We start from the raw sequence: 23,956 nt of genomic DNA, 5'->3' as shown, positions 1-23,956 counted from the left end.
CGACAACTCTTCTTGGCGTCCAATTGGTCGTTTGCGTGTCTCATCGTTTCAACCTGGCAACTAAAGGTTTTTTTTTGGCGGGGCACGAGGACCTAGTTGGAGCGGTAAGTGCGCTGATGCTGGCGCTACGGACTACGAAGAACCCTGCTGAGCTCCGACGTCATACCAGCCTCGTGCCTTTGCATGCAAACGCTACGCGGTGGATCTCCATCTTCATGATTCTAGAGCGCTACGTGCGCATACGGGACGTGACCAAACGCGTCGACGCGATGTATGACCTCATGCCCAAGCCTGCTGCGCATCAGCGCATTGTTGCTCTCGTCGAGAGCATCAAGATATTTAACAGTGTGTGCAAGAAGCTGCAGGAGGAGGCAACATCGATGAAGTCCGTGCGGCTTCTATTCGACAAGATTACTGAGATGTTTCCCGTTACGGGTAACTACCTACGCCCCGACGCCGACATCGTCCATTCCCCTGCGTTTGAGAGCGCTGTCGAGAAGGTATGTTGCTGTATTACTCTTATGTTGCTTTAAGTTGCGCTAACCAATCTATATTTCTAAATTTCAAATTAGGTTGCTTGATGTACTGAAATTGAGTTGACACCAGAAGAGTTGCATGCCCCTCCAGCCATTCCAGCTGGAAGCTGCTACCACGGAGACCACCGCGCCGTCACGTGGTTCGCGTTCTCAGACACGCGCGTGCAGCACTGAGGACTTTGCAACGGCGTTGCCCCAGTCGAACCCGCCTCCCGTGCAGGTGACGCCACGGTACGACCCAATCATTACCGCCATTCCTCCGACCAGCAACCGCTGCGAGAGGCTGTTCTCGCAGTGCAAGCTGGTCATGACACCTCAGCGTGCATCGTTGCTACCGATGAATTTCGAGATCCTTATATTTCTGCGTGCTAACCGTAAGTTGATGAGACTAGATGTTGATGCCACTGACGATAACTAGTGCTCGAAGAACAATACAAAAGGTATTCCTCATTTATTTGTTATTGTTCTTCTTCGTATTCATTTATTTCTTATCGTTGTGAATAGCAGCAAACAAAATTCTTTATTGTATTGTGAATTCCGTCCAAATTGGGTCTGTTTGAGGAGCGGGAGGACAATCGCCCACATACAAATCCAAGTCATTAGTAGAACTCGCCACGTCATTTCTTGCCACACGTCATGATCTGATTTCGTACTTAAACGGTCAGTATACGCGATTGTATACGCTGGGCGATTTGGGGGGAGGTTCATTCAAAGAACTGCCTAATGGAAATTTTGAGTAGAACTCACAATAATGTCCCAGCACTGTTCTCTTCCCATGCATTATGTATTTCCAGTTTCACAGTGACTCCCATACATAATGGGATCAAACTAATGTACTTTAATGTATGTCACTATGCATTATTCGGGCTGGCCAAGCATTTACTGGTTCGTAGTAAGCGTGGTTTCTGCTATTGGTCACGGCTTGTATACTAACTTTACAAGTGCTGCCTGTACGCGCGCCTCTGCGGGTTTGTTCGTACCTGGGGCAAGCTCTTGATTGCGACTCGATGACTAATACAGGTCGGAAGATCCGAGAAAGATACCTACACGTGCTCAGATGGCTTCACTGCCGAGTTATGCGTCGAGTCGAAGGTCGACAACAGTACGTAGATTAAGCTCTAGCACAGAAAATTCATAACCAAAATTGTTCTCCTCCTACGTTGCTGTGCTCTTTGTAGCGTCGTCTAGACACACTATAATAGTCCAGAGGGTGCTGCAGGGTAGGAAATCACATGCGCACGACCGTTGCTTCTTCGCTTTACCACCTCGTCGCGTTGGATGGTCAGCGCAAAATGAGCATGCGCAGGAATTTACCGTCTACACCACATGAATCGTCGGTGTCGTCATGGCCACCATTACGCCGGAAATTTTCCATTGGGAACACAACGGAGCCAGGAAACAGATTGAGTATAATCAACCGTACTTAGAGTTGGAGATCGTTTGAAAGTCTGGCTCGTCCTGAAGGCAAACAAACTTGTTGACCACCGCACGCAGCGGAGAACAACACAGTAAAGAGAGCAGCACACCAGACAAGAGACTTGAAGTGAATGCTTAGAGCTGGCGTCACTGATTGGCTTCAGTCAAGCCTTCACGGCCAAGCCAAATCCTGGTGGCAAAGTCCCTCGAGAAACCCGCCGAAAGCGCTGGCTTGCTCGATTCATTCGCGCACACACATCATAAGTCGGCTACCGGCCACCCCGTTTGCACTAGCCATCGAAATCCCTGCTGCGTGTGCTGGCACACTGGCGCTCCATGCAGCCACTGCTGATAACCGTGCAAAATGAAGCCTAACGTGAATGAGTCAGCTAGTGCCGATGAATTAAATGCTCTGCAGCTGGTGCGCTGCAGATTGCTCGCATCCAAGCCGCAACCCGTCCACCGTAGTATTCTTCAAGAGCAGCAAAACAGAAAATGGAATTGAACCTTATCATTTCGAGGCGTGAGGCATTCAAATCTACGCGGCACGCCGACGACCCAGTCAAAGCCGGTCTCACTTCCAGAAACGCGTCTTGGCTGACTTGTTGTCTGTGATCTCGCCTTTTCTCTAGTCTCCATCTGGCGTTCGCTTGGTGTTTGCGTTCGACTCGACAGGCTCCGCGTCGTCTGCGTTGGAACTGCGAGCAGCTCAACATTCGAGCAAAGAGGGGCTGAGTTTCTTCATTCGCTCCACTCGCCTGTACAATTGAAATCGCCCCGTGTTCGTCAAGGCAATCACCTGCTGTGTCCTCCTTCGTCTACGCCGAGCGCTTCAACACCGCTTCAACTCGGCCACTCATATTGACCACCTTTATATACTGTAACCAACGGTCCCATGTTTGCCAAGCCACGCGTGTACCTGGGAGACGAGGAACGTCGCCGCAAGCAGCGCGATCTTAAGCGGCGGTACCGTGAGCGTCGCAAAGTAAGTCGCTTGTGTCGCAATGCGGTGCCGTATAGGGATACTGACGATCACTTTGAGTGCAGAATGACGTGCAGACCATGCAGCAGCAGGTGACGCAGCTGGAGGCTCGATACGACGCGCTGCTCCATGCGCAGCAGCAAACGGCCATGACGTCGCGTCGGGCGCCCTCTCATCTGGAACAGCAGTACGCGGCTGCCACGAACGAGCTCAACTCGTTGCGGCGCCAGATCGCAGTGACCAAGCAGAAATTAGCAGAGTTCGACGGCTTTGCGTCTTCATTGGAAGTGTATCTGACCGACTTTGAGGCTCCGTCAGCCGTCACTGCAGCTTCATTGGCTTCGGGTGCTGCCAAGAGCTCCTTATTGATGGCACCGTCACTTCCCAGCCCGACACCTGCAGAATCGCGCGCGCGACTGACCGAAGAGGAATGCCAGGAAATGATCAAGAAGTGCTACTATGAAATCTTCGACCGTCGATTCCGTGGCCAATGTCTGAGCTCGGGTATGCACATGTTGGGCTGGGAGGATCAAATGTTTCTGGACGGTACGACGCTGCAGTTCTCCATGTCAAAGCAAGTGACGGGCATGTCGGCCAATACGCTCATGCAGAAGACGTGGGATATCGTGACTACAGAGCAACACATGCGTACGATTCAGTATTCGACTCTCGGAGTCAAGGTCCTGCACAAGATCAACGATGATACGCTGGTTATCCAGCGCTGCGTGCACCACCCGCAACTCAAGACTGTCAACTGGAACAATATGGTCATGTTCCGCTTGCGTAGTCCTCGTGGATATGTGGTCGCGTACCAGACTATCAACCATCCAGCGTATGCTGAGGGATACACCGAGTATTTCACAGGTCATGAGGACATTGTGGCCGAGGATCTACAGCCCAAATTCTCTCGTGTCAATACGCTCCAGTGGTTCCTCTTTGAGGAGGATGACAACCTCGACTTCGACATGGACAGTGGAGGTTCTGACCTCGAGTTACTTGGCTCCAGTGACAGCGAAGACTCCTTGCCAAGCATTAAGAAGGAATCTTTACCGAGAGGGAGGAGGGGCCTTGTACAGACGCATCCTTATCCAGACGCTCAGCGTCGTGTTTCCGGTGGCGTCAAAGTCTCATTTGGAGGCAAAGTGGACAACCGAGACACGTCGTATGCCCGCTTTTACATGTTCGAGGTGCTCACGTACATCATCCGCTGGGAAAACGCGGTGGGTTCTGCGCGACTCACATTTTAAACACCTCGAAGGCAATCAAGTAACTTTGCGTAATTAAATTAACGATCATAAAGGCATGGTATCAAGTAAAGGCCCTTGATGTTGAATTGCAGTCTATTTAACCGTTTGAGCTAGTAATTTAATGCTAACTATTAAAATTATATGTAGCCTCCTGGTTGCCCATCAGTGATGACGCGTCTAACGTATCCGATAGTTCGACGTTGAAGTGACGGGGTGAAGTCATCCCATCAGTATTCGGATCCTATCTGGTGACCACCAACATTGAGATCGTCCTCTTTAACAAGCCGACCGGTAGTTCATTATCCAATTTCCCTTCCTGAGCTGAACCGAGTGTCCTGATGGTGACAGCTGTATACGACGTCGTGATCGTGGGTGCTGGCCTCATGGGCAGCGCTGCCGCCTACTACGCTGCGAAACAAGGCAAACGTGTGCTGGTACTGGAGCAGTTCGAGCTGCTACACGGCAAAGGCTCCAGTCACGGCACCAGTCGCATCTTTCGCGTAGCCTATCCGAACGACGTTTACACGAAGTTGAGCCTCCAGTCCCTCAAGCTGTGGCAAGCCATCGAGAAGGAGAATAATCTCGAGCTCATCCGAATGACGGGCGAACTGGACTTCGCCCCAACCTGGAACGACGATCTCCAAGGTCTCGAAGAGACTTTGACGAGGTTCAAGGTGCCGTTCGAGGTGCTCAACGCGGCCCAAGTGAACCAACGCTTCCCCGGGTTCTCCCTGCCAACCAACAGTCATGCAGTGTACAACCCGTTGGCAGGTGTGCTGAACCCCACACTGGCGATGGCTACCATGCAGAAGGTGGCCAAAGGACTGGGAACCGAGTTCCGTGAGCACAGTCTAGTCAAGAGTGTGGAGGGCGAGCATCAAGCCGGAGGAGCCCCGCTCGCTGTCGTCACGCTGGCCAATGGAACGGTAGTGCGTGGCCGTCAGTGCATCGTCACTGCTGGTCCATGGACGGAGAAGCTCTTGAAGCTATCCGGATCGGATAATGTCAAGCTGCAGCCGATCGCGACGTTCGGAGCTTATTGGAGATGCAAGCAGGAGCTGTACACACCCGACAAGTTCCCCGTGTTCATTAAGTACGGATACCCAGAGGTCTATGGCTTGCCAATGATGAATGCTCATGAAGGAGTGAAGATCTGCCGCCATGACGGACCGGATGTCAATCCGGATGAACGTCAGGGAGTGGATCAACCTCAGAACGAAGAAAAATGGCTTCAGGCTTTCGTCGCTGAGAACTTTTCGAGCGTGGACTCGAGCTCGCCTAACCAAGTGGACCACTGCATGTACACCATGACCCCAGACTCCAACTTCATCCTCGACTTCCTTCCGGTACCTGCGAGTAAAGCTTCCCCCACTGCGACGAAGAGAATTGTAGTTGGTGCTGGCTTCAGTGGCCACGGAGCGAAAATGACTCCAGTGATCGGTAAGATGCTCGCTGACCTGGCGATCAAGGGAACGACGAATCACCCCACTGAGGTGTTTCGCATCACGAGAGATGCACCTCCTCAGGAGCACTACTCGTTTCCAAGGAGCAGCTTGTGATCGGATGGTAAGTTTCGTCAAATTGGGACTTTATTCTACCTCTCGCCTGAATTTGTACGAACAAGCTTGTGTCAATCCGTAACCACGAAGAAAATAATGCCATGTTTAGTTTGTTTCGAGAAGAGCTTTGTCTTGAATACTGCTCTCCGAAAACCCGCGTATTGACAGAAAGCCATTCGCCAAATTGACAGCAAACGATGAAGTCGTTGGTGTGCGCGATAGTCGGAGACGGCAAAGTCTTCGGTGTGGACATTGATGAGCGTGAGCAACTCTGGCATTATTAAGGAGAAGAATCATCTTGGTTTTGTTGCGAAGGACTTGACGCTGGGGAATTATTATGGACGGTGAATTCTCAATTTCATCAGCTTGGAATTGGCTCGTGTTTTCTTCACTGAGGAAAGCCTTACTGTGCAAAAAGGCGTCTAGCAGGGGAGGAGAGCAAGCTGAAATTTGTGTCAACGTCAGATAAAGTACGAAATTCCGTCAAAGTACGATTCGAGGCGGATGGTTCACAATTTGAAAAGCTCAACACAATCATGGCTAAGTCTCATGGCGACAAGAAGAAGCGTCGCCGCAACGACAAAGTGCGTCCTAAACTCTGCATAACTCCAATTACCTCATCTTAGCACTCACCAATGCAATCCCATTCTGCCAATAGAAACACGCGGCCAACAATTCTAACGCCGCCACGCAGCAAATTCGCGCCGTCAAGTCGCAGGCCAACGCCATTTTCTCTCTGACGGCATCGTCCAACCCAAATCCCAAGAATTTGGGTCCATTCAGCGACCGTCAGCGCATTTTGGTGGTCGGTGATGGAGATTTTTCCTTCTCTCTGTCTATCGCCGTCTTCCTGGTACGCAACGGAGACCGAATTGCAACTCAAAAAGGAGCTAACCGACTGTTAATTATCTGTAGGGTGGCAAGAACTTGGTAGCCACATGCTACGACTCCAAACTGGACCTCAAGGAAAAATACTCGAACGCGTTGTTGAACTGTGACGCTCTGGAGACGGCCGGGGTGCGACTGAAGATGCTAGACTGGTCGAAATATCCACTAAAACTATTTTATTGTTTTAATACCCTGCAGGCTGAGGTGCACTTTGATGTGGACGCGACGCACTTAGAGAAGGAGAACTGGTTGAACGGTGCTCAGCCTTTCCAGTCGATCGTCTTCAACTTCCCACATCTTGGAGGTGCGACGGAAGAGGATGTGGCCAACAACCAGAAACTCTTGAGGGATTTCTTCTACTCGACGCGGCCGTATCTGCATCCCACACGTGGACAAGTGCTCGTCTCACTACGTAATACGCTCTTCTACAACCGCTGGAAAATTCAGGAACAGGCAGCAGCGAGTGGATTCAAATTGAAACGGTGAGTTTGTTTATCTTGCAAAATAATACGATAAAGTGGGTGTTTAAACGGTTTACTGGTTGGAATTTCGACAGCACGGAGGTATTTGACGCGAGCATCTACTCTGGTTATGAGCCTCAACGTACACACCCGGCGTCATTCCGAGGCGAGCCGCCCTCTACGACTGGAGCTCACTATTTCATCTTCACTCTGGACAAGAGCATTGAAGTGCTTGGCCCTCGCCAGCAAGTACCTCAAAAACAAAAGGCAAACGATTCGGTCCGTAGCAGTGCAGTGAAGAAGGTAAGACTGTCTTTTAACTGAATTTTACTCTTTAAAGTTTGCTAACTGGGCACTAAATTGATCAACAGGAAAAAGCGAAGAAAGCGGCGGCACCAACGAAAATGACTTGCCAGCCTTGTGGTCTCACGTTTCGCGACGTCAAGAAATACAACGGACACATGAATTCAGCGAAGCATGCCAAGAAGGTCAAGGCATTGAAGAAGAAACACTAAGCAGTAGTTTTTTCACGACGACGCTTATAGATTCTTGTTAAACGTCATTTACTCGAGCTCTACGACGAGTTTTCCTACGTTTTCACGGGCGAACATGCGGTCGATGGCATCAGGAATGGACTGGAATCCCTTGTATTCTGTGGGATCCACACCAGGCTTCAATTTTCCCTCGTTAATGAGCTTCAACAACCGTTCCGTGTGTTCTCGAATGTGCTCTTCAAAATGATACATGAAGAACCCTCGAATGGATGCAGACTTCATGAGAATCTTCTCGTTCGCTTCCCACGATAGCAGCGGCGCAGGTTTCGGAGCGTTCTCCTTGTCTTTGGTCTCCAACACTCGCGAGATGAAGCCGATCTTGATGATCCGACCATGAACTGCGATGTTCTCGACAGCAGCACGGAACATTTCGCCTCCAATGGACTCGAAGACGATGTCCACTCCACTCGGATACTCCTTCTTGAGCACGTCACTGACGTTCTCCTTGTTGTAATTGATCACACGGTCACATCCGAGCGTCTTCAGAGCTTCCACCTTCTCGTCCGAGCTGGTAGTGCCGATAACGTGGTTACCTGCCATTTTAGCGAGCTGCACGACGAACTGTCCGGTGCCCCCAGCAGCCGCAGTAACGAGAACGGTCTCGTTCGACTTCATCTCTCCGAGATGTTCAAGGCAAATGGACGCAGAGACGCCGCCCACTGCGACGGGGAGCGCGTTCTTCGACAGCTCCGGGATCTTGATAGCAGCCGACACTGGCACTTGCACGTATTCAGCATAAGCTCCAAGCGTCTGGTACATGACGGCGTCTCCAACCTTCACAGTCGATACATTACTTCCGACCTCAGTGACGAGGCCTGCACCTTCGACACCAGCGATAAACGGCAATTTGTCATGGTACATGCCATTCGTGAGGTTGACGTCGGTCGAGTTGATGCCCAGGAAGCGGTTCTTGACAACGATACTGTCAGGACCAGCAGTGGGCAGTTCCGGGACATCCACAATTTCGGTGGCGACACGGAAGTCCTTGGTCAACTTTTGGACTTGCACTGCACGGTAGGACGGCATGCTTCTGGTGGCGAGTCTACGGGTGAGAGATAGAAACGGAATGGTGCTGTGGTAGGGGGGAAGTGAATTCCAAAGTGAGCAAAAGCTGGCGAAAGCGAACCCGTTGCAAATCCTTAACAAGAACCTGTAATCCGAAGACGAACGCAATCTCTGTGCCACCCACCATCATGATTGATTTGTCATCTGAGAAAGCTCGGATCGTGTAAACAGGTACAGTAGCGTTAACACGGGAATCACTTCGTATCATGTATTACGTGCCCACAGCTTCGCGCTGCGTATTTTTCATTTGTTGAAACTTTCTTTCGTGCGCTACTTTAGCACACTTACTTGGCTTCAGTTTCAACGGGGAGATCGCTACGCATGCCCCACTCCGACCACGAGCCGTCGTATACGGGAGCCCTGCAACAAAAGCACACGGTTAAGTAAGACATTATTCACACAAAGAGGTAGCATTCTCGTTCGTCTGACACTCACTTCTCCAACGGCTTGCCGGACAAGTGCAGCCCTAGCGTCAAGACACTCGCAGTCACACCAGAGCCACAGCTACGAGCAAAGTATGTCACGACACCATCAACCATCAACCATTAAATCGACCAGAAAATAAATTATGCAAGACAATAAAGAAACCTACGTCGTGATGATCGGGCTAGTTTCGTCCATTTTCACATCTACCGGTCACAAATTACAAAAAAAAAAAAATGTTAGCCCGCTCTTCCATGACAAAAGATAAGTTATGCACGTACTCGCTTCGGCAAAGGCATTCTTGATCTCAGCCAGGTCGCGGAAAAGCTGTCGATAGCCATACACAACGTCAGTTCTTCAAGCTTAAAATCGACACTCGTAGTCACCCACCGAGTAGTCGTCTGGGCTGACAATCTTGCCGAACGGAACGTTAACAGACCCCGGGATGTGGCCGCCACGCATGCCAGGACGCGGTTCCTACAGCGAGCACAAGTCAGATCTCTCATCAATCAAATAATCAGCTTTATACCGACGTACAGGCTCCTTGGCGTAGAATCGCGGGGCTCCACGAGCGTCAACGATCTGCGTATCCGTGTCGATCTTGGCCAGTACGTCCTCCCACGAGACCGCAAGCTTCTCGTTGGGTTGGGCCTTGTAAGACGCTCCAGCCACCACCTGTTCGGGTTCACCAGTCTCGATCTCGCGTTTCTCCTTCTTCCACTTGGTGATGCCGCCTACATACAATGGGAGAATTAAATGAGTTACACACACTCTCTGTCGTTTATTGTAGGGTTAGCCCACCGTTAAGGATGTGGACGTTGTCGTGGCCAAAGTACTTGAACGTCCACCAGCAACGCGCCGGGCTGCGCCCCATACGACTCGTTAGTCGTTATTAGATAATAAATAACATTTTATTATATCCACTTCTAACCTGAAGCAGTGCTTGCCCCCATAGACAATAACCGTGTCGTCATTCTCCACTCCGAGGTACATCATGGCGTGCTCAAACGTCTCCGCTACAATTTAGCACAGGTTTTAGCGCTTCAATCTGTTACTATGAGAATACAGCAACTTACTCTTCGGCAGCATGTGCGGCAGAGTGGACGTCGTGTCGGAGATCTGCTCAATGTCGAAGAACTGGGCGCCTGGCAGTCGCTCCGAGGTGAATTCCTGCTTGGCATCGCGGCTCTTGTCCAGGTACCAGGACGCGTCCAGGAAGCGCACGCGACGCTCGCCGCTCTGCGAAAGGCTTTGGGCCTGCTCCGTCGACAGCAGCGGCGACAGGGAGCTCATCAGGCGTGAGGACAACGATCTGGTCTGGAGCAGCGGGGAAGAGCGTGCGAGCATGATTTTGCAGAATGAGCAATACAAACTGCAAGTTAGAATTATGAATGCGCATCAATTCTCCGGTAAAGGGTATTTACAATAATAGACAAGTTGAAGCTGAAAGTATCTTTTTTGGATACTTAGTATGCAGGGCTAGACTACCGTAGAGCTCTTGTCACCGCGATTAAAAGAATAAGACGCAACGTGCAATGGACATTACGCTGGACTCGGGACGGGCGTCATGATGCTGCTTTCAAACTCGTTGCGAGACGCAAGCTTCTGGCGGTGCTTGTAGGCTGCGAAACCGGCGATGGCAACAATAGCTCCGACACCAGCGACGATAGCAGCAACACCACCAACACTCATGCTTGTCGCGCCGGTACCAGTCTCACCTGCCGTAGCAGTTGATGTACTGAGCTGCTGAGCAGGTTGCGGCGCTGACGTAGTCGGTGCAGACGTAGGTGCATCCGAAGGTTGGAACGGCGTGTCCGTTTGGGGTGGAACGTCCGGCACTGTAGGCTGCGGCGTCGGCGTGGTCGGGTTAGCCGCCGATTCTGAAGGTGTTGTTGCTGGCACCTCTGGGTTACTGGGCGGAGCGTCAGTATTAACTGTGGACGGGTACGGAGTCGGTGACGGCGCATCAGGTACGTAAGGGGTCGTTGGTGTAGGCGACGGAGCTTCCGGGTACGCTGTTGTAGGTGACGGAGTAGCAGCAATCGACGTAGGGACAGGAGCTCCTTCCGTCACATAGGAAGTGCTTGGGGCAGGTGTTATGTTGACATACGTCGGAGCAGGTGTCGGATAACCACCGGCCTCCGTCTGACCGAATTTACAGCCCCAAGCACCAGACGAAACACGGCCGCATTCGGCATCCATTGGCGCCACGCAGGAACTGGCACTGGTCCAACTCGGAATTGTTTCGATGCAGTCTTTGGTAGCCACGTCACCCTTGACAGGGCACTGCGACCCAGCAGGCTCGTCGTCAGATCCGCTGCAAACTGGCCCCTGGATGCAGTATGTGGCATCCCCCTCCACAGACACTTCAGTGCACGAGGTTGACTCCTCAGCGGTCTTCGACGGCGCTGGTGTCGGGTAGCCGGATTCCTGTCTTGTAGGTGCCGGAGTGTCCTCAGCTTTCGACGGTGCAGGTGTTGGGCCGTCCTCTGTTGTCGGGTAGGGAGTTCGAGCTTCGGACTCTTCCGTAGAAGCCGTTGGTCCCGGTGTCGGTTTACCGGGTTCCTGATTCGTTGGAGCCGGGGTATCCTCAACTGTTGATGGTGCCGGCGTTGGTGTTTCGGACTCTTCCGTAGACGTTGTAGGTGCCGGTGTCACCTCGCCGGATTCCTGATTCGTTGATGCTGGGGTTGGTGCCGGGATTTCCTCAACTGTTGATGGTGCCGGCGTTGGTGTTTCGGACTCTTCCGTAGACGTTGTAGGTGCCGGTGTCACCTCGCCGGTTTCCTGCTTCGTTGGTGCTGGGGTTGGTGCCGGGGTTGGTGTTTCGGACTCTTCCGTAGACGTTGTAGGTGCCGGTGTCGCCTCGCCGGATTCCTGATTCGTTGATGCTGGGGTTGGTGCCGGGATTTCCTCAACTGTTGATGGTGCCGGCGTTGGTGTTTCGGACTCTTCCGTAGACGTCGTTGGTGCCGGCGTTGGTGTTTCGGACTCCTCCTCTGATGTCGGGGAGGGAGTAGAGGATTCAGACTCGTCCGTAGATATCGACGGTGCCGGAGATGGATTAGCGGGCGTTGCAGAAGTCTGCGCTGGAGCCGGTGCCGATTGGACTGGAACAATCAAAGCGGGTGGTGCTGTTGTCGCTGGCGCTTGCTGCTGGGCGACGTTGGTGGCAGCATCGACGCACAACAGCATAGCAGCGAAGAGAATCACGCTGATCTTCATGATTCTTCGGGGCCCAGCTGTATAAGAACGCGAAAGCTCAGGGACCTGCCTGTGTTGCAGCTAAGCAAATTGAAAAGTGAGACTGAATTGTGGTGTCTTTCAACGCTCCTGCACCCGGACCCAACGAGTCGGAGACGAACGCAACGGCAGCGCAAGCGTCAGCTGAATCCACCAAAACAGGATCGCATGTGGAGTCCCACAAACAGCTTCCGAACGGTTGCTTTTTCCTTGCTCAATACACAAGCACCGAGGGTTAAAATAAGGCTTGCCGATCGAAGCAGTTGGAATATCCGTCTAGTTGTCGCTGGGAAATGAAGATTCCACAATGGATGAAAAATTTAATACCCCAACGTCCAAACCTTGTTGTCTAGCCATTCTAGATGCAACCTGAACAAACGGTGGTAGCAATTATGGGTTTCAAGTAGTACACGGTGGAATTGGTAGTACGAGATGCCTCGCTTTATCTCTCTCCTTCAGAGCCAGTCGTCTGTCATCGACCGCCTGCATCTGCATTTCAAAAGCGTCGTAACCTTGACTTAGTTTCCACTTGGTGCCACCCACCTGTTCATTGCAGTCGCTTCATCTGAAGAGTTTCCGGCCACTCGGCGGAGTTGTCGGGATTCTTCAGCGTCTCCTATCAATCGTGTAGAATGCCGGCGCTTGTGGAACGATTGGCTTGTTAGTGTCAGATATCCAACGGTACTTGCTGCTTGAAGCTGATCGATTATTTTTTAAGTACGATTTATAGACGGGCAGCCATGACCGAAGAAGCATGGGACTTCAGCTGGATGGCGGTGGCCGTGCAGAGCCTGGAGACGTACGAGGCTGCACTTGAAACCGCGGAGGTGCGTGTGTGCATGCGTCACTACAACTATAGATTCTAAATGGCTGCTGTATTTAGTTCCCGAGCTTGGTATTGGCGGCGCTGGACGAACTCCTACAGGCCCCGGAGGTCAATGCTTTGCAGCTGCAAGAGCTAACCGACGTTTGTGCGTTAATTGCTACAGTATGAGCATGTTGGTGCTGAAGTTCACGCTGACGTTAGGTCGATTTAGTGCTGCAGATGACCGTGTTCCCCATAGACTTGGACCTTCCCCATGACACGGTAACAACGCTGCATTCAACTCGAGACTGGGCCATTCAGACACTGTTGGACATTCAAGTGGCTCAGTCTGGGGATATAAAGGGCGACACACTGCAGCCTCCAGCCATGTCCAAGTCATTACAGCAGATGCAGAATAAACTGTTCGTGTCGGCGCCTTGTAGACAGTCAGACGTACAGATGGAGCTGCATCAATCACTACTTACTGCAGTGCAGACGGAGGAGGAGAAAGATATACTCTCTGATGTACTGGAGTTGTGCTCTACGAGTCTGGAGAATGACGAACAGTTCCTGCAGTTCACAGAGGCTGCGTTGTCAGGAAGGACGGAGGCGTTATCTTTTGGCAGTGCCTTCCTCCAGCGACTATTTGATCGGCGGTCCGTGCAATTGCAGGGATGTGGACGGCGTCTGTTTGATGCTTTGACACTGGGGAGCAAAATTCGCGTGTGGGCGAATCACCTTCCGAGTTGGCGCTCGCACTTGCAAACGTGGATGCTTGATGCTCACCGAGAGCCATTCAAACCAATCAACGCTGTGTTGCCTGACGGTTGGTGGCTTCAAGACGTCTCAAGTGATTCTCAGTCTGATGATATTACTGTGGTGGCAGCGTGTCGTCGATATTCGTATTTGTATGTTACGTTCATTGAGTGGTGTCGACGTCATGTAGATCTGCTCTCATCCTGTCGCAGTATGGAGGTGGTGAGTATGATATCAACAAGCACAAGGCAAGGAAAAAATGCTGCGCGTCTATTTAACCGCCAATTGCTAAGTCAAATACCGCTAGGAGACGTTTGGTCCCAGTGCCAGCGAGAGCGAGTATTCGTCACGTTGAGCAGCACTCTCAAACGCCTTCAGACAACACGCAGCGCTTCAGATATTGTATGGCAGTATGAATGGATTGGAATACTAGAGCGGCCTCGGTTACTTCACGAAGCACTGGAGACAACATTCAGTGAAGTGGGAGCCAGTGATGAAGATGACAAGGATCTGTCCGTAGCGCGTTGTGCTGCTCGGATTTTTGGCTGGTTTTACTCGTTTTCTAGCACCGAATCGGCTGGTGAGATTGCCGAATTGCTCACAACGATATCGTCGGAATTAAACGTGCCAGATATTCATAGTGGGGCGCAGTGGCTTAGACGAAGTCGCGCCGACTTCGGGACACTTCCTATCTTGCGCCTCCGTGTTGTTTGGTTTTGGCTGCTGAAAAGTATCGACGTCGAAGTGCAAACTCCATCGTCTGTAAGTGAGAATTACGCTGCGTCAGCCACGACTGACGTTCTTGAGTCCGTCGAGTATATTTTCCGACGATTCACCCCACCCAGGGCGAAGAGGTAAGAAGTATGCACATGAATTTCATTTTTTTCTATCGCTAATTTGTTGGCTTTTGCCAGGCCTTTTCAAGTGGAGCTGGTGACCCAACTCGTCGTTGAGCTGGAGTGGCGCTTGACGAACATTAACGTGAACACGAAAGAAATGTTTCTGAAAAAGATGGCGCCGCTGTGTGCGTGGCTTACGAAGATCGTGCGGTTGATGCAGCTCGAGGAGCAGAGTGCGCATCAGAAAGGCACTAAAAATCGCTACGGCAACCGCAGAAGTCCTGCAAGTGACGTGCAACATTTAATCGAACGACTCGAACAGTTTTCGCGCTGAAATGAAGTTTTACTTTTGATTCGCCTCTGTTTTAACGTCGAAAAGCCTTGCCAACATGGTTTTACTGTTGCAAGACGCCGTCCGACTTCTGGATCTTGAGCGAGAAGTCCAGGCACGGATAGCCCTGCGTGAGTTTGCCCTGACTAACAACGTCCACATCGGGCGACACGTACTGGCAGAGCGTCTCGGGCGTGATGCCACCGCTGGCCTCAATGAGCAGATGAGGGAACTGCTTCTTGAGTTCGGCGGCCGTAGACTTGAGCTGCTCCGGTTCAAAATTGTCGAGCATGACGATGTCGGCCCCGGCCTTAGCGGCCTCCTGTGCCTCCTCAATGCGACGGCACTCGACCTCGATCTTCATAGAGAAGCCGGCAGCCAGCTTGGCCTTGCGCACGGCCTTAGTGATGCTGCCGGCCGCCCACACGTGGTTGTCCTTGAGCATAACCATTTGCGACAGATCGTGGCGGTGCGTGGAGGCACCGGCCACCAGTAGCGCGTATTTCTCCACGAGGCGGAAGCCTGGTGTCGTCTTGCGGGTGCCGGCCACGTGGCCGTTCCAGCCGAGCGAGCGCGCCTGTTCCACGGAGCGTCGGGCCTGCGTAGCGACGCCACTGGCACGCGTGAGGATGTTGAGGGCCGTGCGCTCGCCTAGCAGCAGCTGACGGCACTTGCCCGTCACTTTGGCCACCGGCACTTTGCCGCCCGGGACGCTACTGGGCTTGACCTCGTCGCCCTCTTTCAATAGCCATTCGACGTGGCAGTCGAGAGAGCGGAAGACTTCGGTGAAGAATGGAACACCGGCCAGTACTCCCTCCGACTTGCCCAGAAGCAGCGCCGTCTCCTCCGTCTCTGCAGTAACAATTAGAGTTAGAGAGTGCTGTGGGACGTTAGAGAGGGGGATGAAGAGCACGCACCGCCGACCACGAAGCCGCCGACGTCGAAGGACGGAATGTCGTCCTCAAGCCAGAGCTGCACGTGCTTGATCCACGACGGGGGGAGCAGGTGCGCGAAATTGTTGCTAGGCTCGGCCATGGTCTGATGGAGGGGTACGTGAAGCTTGATGCCGAGCGGCCTGAATTGTATCTGCGTGCGTGGCACGACTCGTTGACGAAAGAGTACCGTGATTGGTGCGACTATACTACATACAAAGTCTAAGATGCTGTTGCATATTGGAAGCGGTGGGCTGGCCAGCTGTTGAGCGAGTACAGGCTTTCCATGCCGCCTTGTCACCGCCTACAGTTCATCCCGAATGCGTTGAACTAACTGCATGCAATGGAATGCTGTTGTCATCGCATTGATGCTGGGTACAGCCGAGGGAGATGTGGATGTTATGAAGCGACTCCCGCTGTTCGTACGGTACGAACCGCTGGAGTGAACATCGAACGGCATACAGTTGGTGCTGCAAATAGCACTGATAGCTGCCGTTCAACATCTATTGTACTTTGCCGTGTTCAAGGCGAGTGGCACTGTTGCCCGCATGTGCATAAATGCATTTCGGTGTAAACCTCAGCGTGTTAATATCGCGAGGATGAACTACATCTTGCCCTGCCAGTGAGTGGATTTTACCGCTATGACGTGTGGATGCCTTGACTGGCCTGACGATGCCTTCACGCTGACTTGAACTGTGTTGGGCTATCGCGAGCCACACTTTTTGCAGTGGCTGTGACCGTTGCTCCTCGAATTGGCAACCCTGCACCCGTTTTTGAATCGTGCCGTTGCTGGTTGAGGGTCTTATTCGGTGTTCAGCACATCAAGTGGAAGTGCGCCACACAGTGGGACGCTGCTTTTTGGGCGATCCTTCCTTGTGTTGAAGGGCGACCCATACTCACGCCAAGTACAGCCACAACGAACCCCAAAGCTCGCACCAGTCACTCGCACTGTAACCACCGAGGCCAAGGCCGAGGCGTGGAAGCAGGCGAGGAGGCAGTGCTTGCTTCTCTTTGCGGCGTAAAGATCTCCAAAGCATCAGCAATAATAGTGACGGCAAACGGCTCGATCCTTTTCCACTTCTCCAGCATTCACTCACCATGGTGAGCGACGTTGAGAATGAGGACCAGCACTCTCCCGGTGCCTGCGACGTGTGTGGAACCACATCCGCCGCGCTGCGCTGTGAGGCCTGTCGCCTCGACTTGTGCGTGTCCTGCTCGCGTACGCGCCACCGCAGCAGTCTCCACTTGACCACGGGTCGCTTCCGCTTCTATCGTCAAGAAGGAGACGACCAAGAGGACGACTCACCGTCCACAGCGTCACCGCCCAGTTCGCCCGCGGCCGAAGAGCTGCGTAGCTCGTCTGAGACGACAACTAGTGACGCGCTCTGGGGCTTCGACGATGCGTTGGCAGAGTCGATACGCGCACTAACGTTCGCTACTGATGAAGAGCCCAGCGTCGAATCTACTGCACCTAAATCAACAACTACTACTACTACGACTATTGAGAGGCGACCGCGTAGCTTCTCAGACTACGTGGCGTTGGGCGACGGCGAGCGCTGGCGAGCACAGGGCGAACTCAGTGAGCTCTGGGACGCCATGCGGACGAACTTCGCCTCGCGCCACGTGGTCGTGCGCTGCGGTGCCGGCGTCTGGGACGCGCTGGATGTGCGTCGCGTCGTGGACCGCCTGAACGTACGTTAATTAGATAGCAACGTTGTTACGTTAAGAACTCACATGTGATCATTTCTTGCAGAACTTTGGCAGTGTGGCTAGCACACGGCGCGAGTTGACTGCAGGAGGTTTGCTCTTTTGCACCTTCTTCGATCTTACGAGCGCAGTGGCAGCAGTTGACCGCTGGCGCGCCGATACCGACATCATCAGCTATTGCCTGCCCTACGAACTTCCGGACGACGTCAACTCGGCGACACTGCTCGTACGCTTCGCCCTCGGTGGGTCGACTGCCGCCGAGCTACATCATGTATGTACATGTTTCGGTCAGGTGGCCAGCGTCTTGCAGCCTGATCCACAAGTAGCCAAGTTCATCGTTGAGTACAGCGACTCGCGTGCACTACCCGGTGCACTTAACGGCCTGCCACACGCATTCCACGCCACTGGGCCACTGACTGTGGCTCGCACTACACCTCCAACGTTGGATGTTTCCAAGCTCAAACTCTTCCAGGAGTGTCTGAATCGAGCAGCAGCCACACACCCACGAATAACTCGGACTCGCCCCAAGAGCTTCTCGTCTAGCAGCACGTCGCTTCTGACGTCGCCTACATCGTCCGTCGCGTCATCGCTCAACGCGTCCTTCCTCGAAGGTGCTGGCAACAACAGCCCCATGGCATCCACCACGGCGGCCACGTATCCAGGAGAACTCACGTCCCCAGTGCTGATGCCTCAGGAAGAGCAGCAGATCTGGGCGAGGCCAGCGCCTCGAGCCCGGAGCAACTCGTCCTCATCGTATCTTGGCGGCTCGTTGTCGTCCAGCAGCTTTGGCGATTCGGCGTATTCCAACGGGTTTACACTCCCGTCGTCCAGCAGCATCAGCACGTTGTCGAGTCGCGGTAATGGATATTCGTCGTTCCAGGCCGGCAACCAGATATCTACAGACCCACAGCAGCATTCTTACTACGATTTTCGAGCACGACAGCGTATTCCAGCCAAGTTTGCGTCCATGAGAAGCAGTTTCAGCAACAACGACCATTTTTTCCGGTCCAATGCTGGGGCCAGTGGTGGCCACGCTGGTGCTCATGGTAGCAGCTCCACAGGACGTCCCAGCACTGGACGAAACGATCAAGGTACCGGCGAATTCAGCTTGTCGATCGAGAAGGTAGCGTCGGGTGAGGATAAACGAACAACGTTGATGATCCGCAACATCCCCAACAAGTACACGCAGCAGATGCTGCTCTCGGAGATCAATCGCAATCATCGTGGCAACTACGACTTTTTCTACCTGCCCATCGACTTCAAGAACAAGTGCAACATGGGTTACGCCTTCATCAACTTTATTGAGGCGGCGCACATTGAAGCGTTCCACAAGGAATTCGACGGCCAGAAGTGGACCAATTTCAACAGCGAGAAGGTCTGCGCCATCTCGTACGCGCGACTACAGGGCAAGCAGGCGATGATCGCTCGATTCCAGAACTCGAGTCTACTGGACAAGCACGAATCCTATCGTCCGCTGGTCTTCGGGAGTTCTGGGTCGAATCGAGGCAAACCGGAGCCGTTCCCAGCCCCCAAGCAAATCGTTCACAAGAAACAGTCAGTGCACTCTCCTCATTTTACAGCGGACGACTATGGCAGCTACGTAGCCCATCGAATGTATGCGCAGCAGCCACCACAGCAGCAGCAGATGCAGCAACAACATTCACTTGCTGTGTATCCCCAGCAACTCGTGGGGATGCCTCAACATGCCATGCCTCCTCTTCCGACACCCCACTTCGGCATGCAGGCACTGCCGTTGCAGTATATCCCCTCGTACCAGCAGAACGACCCTCAATTGGCGTCGCCATTTTTGTATGGGGTGGCAGGGATGCCGTCGACTACGCTGGACTACACGACGTGAAGAGCAAACGTGTCCTGCTTTGGCGATCGACTCAAGCTCCTGCCTACCTTCGTATTATTTTGTTGAGCGCTCGTGTACTCTTGTTTCCCTTTTTTGGCTTGCTGGTTTTTGATACCTGCTCACTGTGTACTTTGATTAGCTGACTTTTTAGTTCGATTAACTACCTCGGAAATACAGCAAACTAACACCGTGAACAGATCAATGCAATGCAAATAAAGAGCACGCAACATCCTCCCCCCAACCAGCTCAGCTCACGTCGCGAAGAGGAACCGCAGATCTTCCTCGGTAAGACGACAGATAGCACTCACGTTGGCTCCGACAGTGCCTTCGAAGATCAGCCGCTTCTTCTCTTGAAGCTTGAGAATGCGTTCCTCGACGGTGCCAGCGATGATGAAGCGAGTGGCCTGAATCGGCTTGAACTGACCTAATCGATGCGTGCGATCAATAGCTTGATTCTCAGCTGCAGGATTCCACCACGGGTCCATCAAGAAGATGCTGCAACAAACACAAGAGTTAGACGACTGCAGAGACGCCAGCAAGAGGAGAGAGCGTCAAAACTTACTGTGACGCGACAGTCAAGTTGAGTGCGACACCTCCTGCCTTGAGACTGATCAAGAACGCCGTCACTGTGGGGTCGTCTCGGAAGGCTTTGATGGTTCGGTCTCGCACGCTAATACTCATGTTGCCGGACAGTTTAACACAATTGACTCCCCCGAGTTGCAGACGGTGCTGGATGATATCGAGCATGTTGACAAACTGCGAGAAGATGATGGCCTTCCCGGACGGGTCACGAGCGCGCATGAGCTCCAGCTCTTGCATAAGCGCTTCGATCTTGGTGCTGGACTGGAAGGCGTGAACGTCCGAGATCCGATGAAGGATACTGTTGCGATGGAAGCTCGACAGGTTCACAGCCTTCGGGGACCGGATCTCCTCGATCGAAAGGGCTTTGACTTCCTCCACAGGTGGAGACAGGTCCACTGTCAGCGGTTTTGAGCACGTTGGACATGTCGCCTCTCCGCCCGCTGGAAGCGACTCGATGTATTCCCTCACACACTCGCGGCAGAATTCGTGGCCACATTTCGCGACGACGCTGTCTTCCATGTATTCGTGACAGATTGTACACGATCGCTCGTCCTCTATGCAGGCAGCGTCAGTCGCACCAAAAGGCTGCTCTTCCACCAATGGAGCAGCTGAACTCGGGAGTTGGAGTGCCGGGTTTGTCTTGGAGTAAATAACGAGGTATGGATGGTCCACTGCTTGGCGAAGACGGATCAGGAGGTCGAAGATGTGGGCGTAGTTGTTCAGCAGCGTCCCCGACGACACGTACGTGTTGAACTGCGCTTGGCTCTGTGTGTAGATGGCCTCGTAGAAGTCATTTTCACGCTCGTCCAGCCGGTCCTTTCGGATTCGCACGAGCTTGGGGGGAAGTGAAATGTCGTCTGCGCGTCCTTCCTTCGTACGGCGTAGCAGAATCTGCAGACAAATCACGTTAAAGGGCATCCGCTTCCCATAAATCAAGCCTTTAAAGGCAGTACTTACGTGCTGGAGAACGTCGTTCTGCAATCTCTGCATTGCAAGCTTGCCCTCGCCGACGTAGCCGTACGCCTGGATTGGAATAACGACCTTTTTGTTGAAGTACGAGTAGTGCTGGATGGCGCTGTGCGTACACTTCGCACATTTTTTATCCGGGAAACTGGATCAACCAATGACAGACGCGTCAGATATAATGGACAATCTACAGTAGATGGTAAGTTAACCACACGTACTTGTAGTCCAGCATTTGGCAGTCGCACGTATTGCAGTGATAATAAGCGAATTTCTTCACTTGGAGGAACCGAACCAGTGAAAACAACTCGCCAATACGGTTTTGCAAAGGCGTTCCTGCGCAGAAACGACAATAAACTTGTGGTTAAGCCCACACAATCCTATCGATATTCCGCCACCACAGCCGTACCTGATAAGCACCACTTGTACTTTGACTTGAGCTCGAAGACACCACGCGCAGTGTTGCAATTGCGGTCCTTGATGTAGTGGGCCTCGTCCAGCACGATACGCGTCCACTGAATCTGGTGAAGAGGTGACTTGCCTTTTGTCTTCTGGAGTGTCGCCTTCTTGCCATCATCATTCTTCTTCGCTGGACCCTTAGGTTTTCGCACTGGTTTCTTCAAGCCATCGTCTTCTTCACTGCTCTCACCAGCGGCTTTCTTCTTGGTCTTCTTCCTCTGCTGTTTATCCTGCAACGCCGTCTTCCTGGCATCCGGTCCGCAAAAATATTTGTAGTGCGACACCAACTTGTCAGGTAGGTACTTCCTCCCACAATATTTGCACGCAACTTTCGACCATCCCAGTGTTTTACGGATCTCACTCTCGATAATAGAGTAAGTCGTCAGCACGATATCGTACGATGCAATCTTCTCCACCGAATCCAAACGTTTGGCACCGTGATGAATGTACACAGACAGGTGACCAGGCTCCACAAACCGCTCGATCTCGCTCTTCCACTGCATGACGGCAACAAGAGGACAAACAACGAGAGTTCCACCGTACACTGTCGATGAGTTTCGGGCTTTAGCTGCCTTCCCGCTGGGCTTCTCACGGACATTTTCCAGCATGAGCGAAATGGCCTGAATGGTCTTTCCCATACCCATTTCGTCAGCGAGAATGCCGCCTTTATAGCTGCTTTGTTCCTGTCCGACCATCCAAGCCAGAGCTTCTCTCTGATACGGTAACAGAGTGGCAGTCAAGTGCTTGGACGGCTCCTTTTCTGGCATACGACCTTTCTTGTTGAAGTGGTCGTCTGTGAGAGGGAGACGCTCGTCGATGACTCCGTTCTCGTCGTTCTTCTCCATGTACTCACGCACACGCTTCTGATCTGCAGCATGGAGCCGTGAGAAGCCGTCAATCGGATCGTTATTTTTCTTCTTTGTCTTGGCAGGTTTCTTGTTCTCGTCTTCACCTTCTGCCTCTCCTTTGGCAAGTCCAGCTTTCAGTCCGATCGCGGTACACTCCAAATGCTACAAAACAAGTAGCAGTTAGATGAGTATTCATCCATAGAGGCCAGAAAGACACGTACTTTGTAATATGTCCCGTCACCGAAGATCGAGTGTCGAATGTCTACACCAACTCGAAGCTGCTTGATGAGAAGCTTCTGCTCGCAGCTCTTGCACTGCATTTAACATGCATTAGCAGCATTATAACACCATCAACATCGCACTTGAGGTCACCTACCTTAGCTCTGCCATTGGCTGCGTATTCAATGAAGTAGTGGGGACCATCGTAGAGATCCTCCACGTCCGAAATCTCACTCTCACCAACAATTTCAATGTCTAAGGAGTCAGCGTCACTACCATAGATGTTGTTGACTGTAACGGGGCGAGCAGAGACATCTACAGGAGTTGTTGGTTGCTCTCTAATGCGATTCATTGCGGTGCGTTGTATCGGAGGGGATTTCTTCATGACTGGGCGTCTTCTGATTGGTTTTCGCTCTGCTTCATCGCTCGACACAACTGAATCCTCCTCGTCTTCTTCAGACGCACTCTCTCCGACGAAATCACTGTCAGCGTCGTTGTCTTCATCGTCGTCATCGTCACTTAGTTCAACTGCAGCTATCCGAGACGAGGCACGACGCGCCGTTCGACCACTGGCTCGTGGCTGCGTCTTCGCCTTCTTCTTCATAGGAGCCTTCCCGTTCGGACGCTTCGTGATCGTCTGAGCAATAGGTTTCTCATCCAAATCATCGTCCCCCTTCTTCTGCGTGGATCTCGTTGATACTCTACGTCTCTTGGGCGTCGGCTGCGCTACCTCCTCCACTTCCACCGGAGCCTCTCGCTTTTTTCTCTTTCCATTGATTACACGCTTCCCGGTCGCTTCGCCTTCTCCCTTGCAGTCGGAACACTGCCACGCGTCTACCAGCTGCGGTCGACGACGCAGCGGAGGTGTGAGGCAACCGAGATGGAAAAGCTTCGTGCAGGCCGAGCAGTTCACTGTCACACGCTGCGATTGCTCCTCGCACACTGCACACACCTCTGCATCTGTATCCGAACTCTCAGACTCTGCTGCCGGCTGCCGGGAGCGCAGTCTTGCCATCACTCGACACTCGTTGCTCACTTCACTTCAAATTGCCGACTGATGGCAATTGGAACCGTCAACCACCAGAGTGAATATCAGACGGACAGAAAAGAGACGATTTTTTGCCGCGTATGACAGCCGAGTTTGATCTGCTGGCGCCAACGTCATAAAGCACTTTTCCTGAAAAAAAGTTCTTGCCTTCACTGCTCATATTAGCTTGTGGCCCACCTTAATAAAATAAAGGTCAAAAGTGGCAATGCGCCTTTTTCTATACAAAGTACTTTTT

The 23,956-nt window shown here is 52.5% G+C and overlaps 12 protein-coding genes across 25 annotated transcripts in view; 6 read left to right on the top strand and 6 right to left on the bottom strand.

The window, feature by feature from the left end:
• The window catches only part of PPTG_16296 (hypothetical protein), a gene marked incomplete at both ends in the record, with an annotated part of 1,337 nt that extends 383 nt beyond the window's left edge, over positions 1-954 (top strand). Inside the window, 2 exons of the mRNA XM_008913123.1 lie at positions 372-500; positions 607-954. Coding sequence (XP_008911371.1) covers positions 372-500; positions 607-954 — 477 coding nt within the window. The remainder of the gene's footprint in view (positions 1-371; positions 501-606) is intronic.
• A 657-nt stretch (positions 955-1,611) lies between these two features.
• Positions 1,612-2,956, bottom strand: PPTG_23811 (hypothetical protein). The gene has a single exon (XM_008913122.1). The coding sequence runs from the start codon at positions 2,666-2,668 to the stop codon at positions 2,342-2,344; it is 327 nt and encodes a 108-aa protein (XP_008911370.1). The 5' UTR covers positions 2,669-2,956; the 3' UTR covers positions 1,612-2,341.
• Positions 2,413-4,311, top strand: PPTG_16295 (hypothetical protein). Its single transcript, XM_008913121.1, has 2 exons — positions 2,413-2,937; positions 3,000-4,311. The coding sequence occupies exons 1-2, from the start codon at positions 2,848-2,850 to the stop codon at positions 4,179-4,181; spliced, it is 1,272 nt and encodes a 423-aa protein (XP_008911369.1). The 5' UTR covers positions 2,413-2,847; the 3' UTR covers positions 4,182-4,311.
• A 65-nt stretch (positions 4,312-4,376) lies between these two features.
• PPTG_16294 (hypothetical protein) lies at positions 4,377-5,864 on the top strand. Its single transcript, XM_008913120.1, has one exon. It carries the CDS (start codon positions 4,520-4,522, stop codon positions 5,738-5,740), a length of 1,221 nt encoding a protein of 406 aa, XP_008911368.1. The 5' UTR covers positions 4,377-4,519; the 3' UTR covers positions 5,741-5,864.
• A 399-nt stretch (positions 5,865-6,263) lies between these two features.
• Positions 6,264-8,957, top strand: PPTG_16292. Of its 2 annotated transcripts, XM_008913118.1 has the most exons (6): positions 6,264-6,324; positions 6,399-6,593; positions 6,656-6,757; positions 6,827-7,110; positions 7,185-7,392; positions 7,461-8,957. In XM_008913118.1, exons 1-6 carry the CDS (start codon positions 6,277-6,279, stop codon positions 7,602-7,604), a joined length of 981 nt encoding a protein of 326 aa, XP_008911366.1. In that variant the 5' UTR covers positions 6,264-6,276; the 3' UTR covers positions 7,605-8,957. The 2 variants fall into 2 exon arrangements, with proteins under 2 accessions (XP_008911366.1, XP_008911365.1); XM_008913117.1 differs by having other exon boundaries at positions 6,656-7,110.
• PPTG_16293 (hypothetical protein) lies at positions 7,653-8,669 on the bottom strand (the record flags this gene model as incomplete). The annotated part of the gene is made up of 1 exon (XM_008913119.1): positions 7,653-8,669. One exon carries the CDS (start codon positions 8,667-8,669, stop codon positions 7,653-7,655), a length of 1,017 nt encoding a protein of 338 aa, XP_008911367.1.
• A 35-nt stretch (positions 8,958-8,992) lies between the features above and the next one.
• PPTG_16291 (hypothetical protein) lies at positions 8,993-10,478 on the bottom strand (the record flags this gene model as incomplete). The annotated part of the gene is made up of 9 exons (XM_008913116.1): positions 8,993-9,068; positions 9,144-9,212; positions 9,301-9,337; positions 9,413-9,458; positions 9,522-9,608; positions 9,669-9,865; positions 9,933-9,994; positions 10,063-10,147; positions 10,208-10,478. The coding sequence occupies 9 exons, from the start codon at positions 10,476-10,478 to the stop codon at positions 8,993-8,995; spliced, it is 930 nt and encodes a 309-aa protein (XP_008911364.1).
• A 51-nt stretch (positions 10,479-10,529) lies between these two features.
• Positions 10,530-13,055, bottom strand: PPTG_16290. Of its 2 annotated transcripts, XM_008913115.1 has the most exons (2): positions 12,918-13,055; positions 10,674-12,857 (listed from the first exon to the last, which is right to left on the bottom strand). In XM_008913115.1, exon 2 carries the CDS (start codon positions 12,354-12,356, stop codon positions 10,674-10,676), a length of 1,683 nt encoding a protein of 560 aa, XP_008911363.1. In that variant the 5' UTR covers positions 12,357-12,857; positions 12,918-13,055. The 2 variants fall into 2 exon arrangements, with proteins under 2 accessions (XP_008911362.1, XP_008911363.1); XM_008913114.1 differs by having other exon boundaries at positions 10,530-13,055.
• A 5-nt stretch (positions 13,056-13,060) lies between these two features.
• Positions 13,061-15,210, top strand: PPTG_16289 (hypothetical protein). Of its 9 annotated transcripts, none has more exons than XM_008913105.1 (4): positions 13,061-13,201; positions 13,258-13,345; positions 13,412-14,789; positions 14,850-15,210. In XM_008913105.1, the coding sequence occupies exons 1-4, from the start codon at positions 13,115-13,117 to the stop codon at positions 15,106-15,108; spliced, it is 1,812 nt and encodes a 603-aa protein (XP_008911353.1). In that variant the 5' UTR covers positions 13,061-13,114; the 3' UTR covers positions 15,109-15,210. The 9 variants fall into 9 exon arrangements, with proteins under 9 accessions (XP_008911353.1, XP_008911356.1, XP_008911355.1 ...); XM_008913113.1 differs by having other exon boundaries at positions 13,068-13,201; positions 13,420-14,789; positions 14,861-15,134; XM_008913110.1 differs by having other exon boundaries at positions 13,068-13,201; positions 13,420-14,789; positions 14,850-15,133.
• PPTG_16288 (nicotinate-nucleotide diphosphorylase (carboxylating)) lies at positions 14,799-16,302 on the bottom strand. Its single transcript, XM_008913104.1, has 2 exons — positions 16,023-16,302; positions 14,799-15,957 (listed from the first exon to the last, which is right to left on the bottom strand). Exons 1-2 carry the CDS (start codon positions 16,138-16,140, stop codon positions 15,170-15,172), a joined length of 906 nt encoding a protein of 301 aa, XP_008911352.1. The 5' UTR covers positions 16,141-16,302; the 3' UTR covers positions 14,799-15,169.
• A 578-nt stretch (positions 16,303-16,880) lies between these two features.
• Positions 16,881-19,983, top strand: PPTG_16287 (hypothetical protein). Its single transcript, XM_008913103.1, has 2 exons — positions 16,881-17,729; positions 17,791-19,983. The coding sequence occupies exons 1-2, from the start codon at positions 17,136-17,138 to the stop codon at positions 19,600-19,602; spliced, it is 2,406 nt and encodes an 801-aa protein (XP_008911351.1). The 5' UTR covers positions 16,881-17,135; the 3' UTR covers positions 19,603-19,983.
• PPTG_16286 (hypothetical protein) lies at positions 18,956-23,794 on the bottom strand. 4 transcript variants are annotated; one of them, XM_008913100.1, is made up of 7 exons: positions 22,831-23,794; positions 22,676-22,768; positions 21,557-22,616; positions 21,369-21,483; positions 21,142-21,295; positions 20,165-21,075; positions 18,956-20,097 (listed from the first exon to the last, which is right to left on the bottom strand). In XM_008913100.1, exons 1-7 carry the CDS (start codon positions 23,686-23,688, stop codon positions 19,854-19,856), a joined length of 3,435 nt encoding a protein of 1,144 aa, XP_008911348.1. In that variant the 5' UTR covers positions 23,689-23,794; the 3' UTR covers positions 18,956-19,853. The 4 variants fall into 4 exon arrangements, with proteins under 4 accessions (XP_008911348.1, XP_008911347.1, XP_008911350.1 ...); XM_008913099.1 differs by having other exon boundaries at positions 20,165-21,295; XM_008913102.1 differs by having other exon boundaries at positions 18,956-21,075.
• Between the last annotated feature and the right edge of the window lie 162 nt (positions 23,795-23,956).

This window comes from Phytophthora parasitica (genome assembly GCF_000247585.1).
Source record: "Phytophthora parasitica INRA-310 unplaced genomic scaffold supercont2.52, whole genome shotgun sequence".
NCBI lineage: Eukaryota > Oomycota > Peronosporomycetes > Peronosporales > Peronosporaceae > Phytophthora > Phytophthora nicotianae.
Note: the sequence above shows the minus strand (reverse complement) of the source record. Positions and strands in the feature narration are given on the sequence as shown.

Excerpts from the sequence above, each read along its gene's own strand:
- PPTG_23811 (XM_008913122.1), bottom strand. The coding sequence starts at position 2,668 with ATGTTGAGCTGCTCGCAGTTCCAACGCAGACGACGCGGAGCCTGTCGA.
- PPTG_16295 (XM_008913121.1), top strand. The coding sequence starts at position 2,848 with ATGTTTGCCAAGCCACGCGTGTACCTGGGAGACGAGGAACGTCGCCGC. Across the intron at positions 2,938-2,999 it reads GGTACCGTGAGCGTCGCAAA|AATGACGTGCAGACCATGCA; the intron begins GTAAGTCGCTTG and ends CTTTGAGTGCAG.
- PPTG_16294 (XM_008913120.1), top strand. The coding sequence starts at position 4,520 with ATGGTGACAGCTGTATACGACGTCGTGATCGTGGGTGCTGGCCTCATG.
- PPTG_16292 (XM_008913117.1), top strand. The coding sequence starts at position 6,277 with ATGGCTAAGTCTCATGGCGACAAGAAGAAGCGTCGCCGCAACGACAAA. Across the intron at positions 7,111-7,184 it reads AGTGGATTCAAATTGAAACG|CACGGAGGTATTTGACGCGA; the intron begins GTGAGTTTGTTT and ends GAATTTCGACAG. Across the intron at positions 7,393-7,460 it reads GTAGCAGTGCAGTGAAGAAG|GAAAAAGCGAAGAAAGCGGC; the intron begins GTAAGACTGTCT and ends ATTGATCAACAG.
- PPTG_16290 (XM_008913114.1), bottom strand. The coding sequence starts at position 12,356 with ATGAAGATCAGCGTGATTCTCTTCGCTGCTATGCTGTTGTGCGTCGAT.
- PPTG_16289 (XM_008913105.1), top strand. The coding sequence starts at position 13,115 with ATGACCGAAGAAGCATGGGACTTCAGCTGGATGGCGGTGGCCGTGCAG. Across the intron at positions 13,202-13,257 it reads CTGCACTTGAAACCGCGGAG|TTCCCGAGCTTGGTATTGGC; the intron begins GTGCGTGTGTGC and ends TGCTGTATTTAG. Across the intron at positions 14,790-14,849 it reads ACCCCACCCAGGGCGAAGAG|GCCTTTTCAAGTGGAGCTGG; the intron begins GTAAGAAGTATG and ends GGCTTTTGCCAG.
- PPTG_16288 (XM_008913104.1), bottom strand. The coding sequence starts at position 16,140 with ATGGCCGAGCCTAGCAACAATTTCGCGCACCTGCTCCCCCCGTCGTGG. Across the intron at positions 15,958-16,022 it reads CGGCGGCTTCGTGGTCGGCG|AGACGGAGGAGACGGCGCTG; the intron begins GTGCGTGCTCTT and ends TTGTTACTGCAG.
- PPTG_16287 (XM_008913103.1), top strand. The coding sequence starts at position 17,136 with ATGGTGAGCGACGTTGAGAATGAGGACCAGCACTCTCCCGGTGCCTGC. Across the intron at positions 17,730-17,790 it reads GCGTCGTGGACCGCCTGAAC|AACTTTGGCAGTGTGGCTAG; the intron begins GTACGTTAATTA and ends CATTTCTTGCAG.
- PPTG_16286 (XM_008913099.1), bottom strand. The coding sequence starts at position 23,688 with ATGGCAAGACTGCGCTCCCGGCAGCCGGCAGCAGAGTCTGAGAGTTCG. Across the intron at positions 22,617-22,675 it reads GTGACGGGACATATTACAAA|CATTTGGAGTGTACCGCGAT; the intron begins GTACGTGTCTTT and ends CTTGTTTTGTAG. Across the intron at positions 20,098-20,164 it reads AACTTGACTGTCGCGTCACA|CATCTTCTTGATGGACCCGT; the intron begins GTAAGTTTTGAC and ends TGTTTGTTGCAG.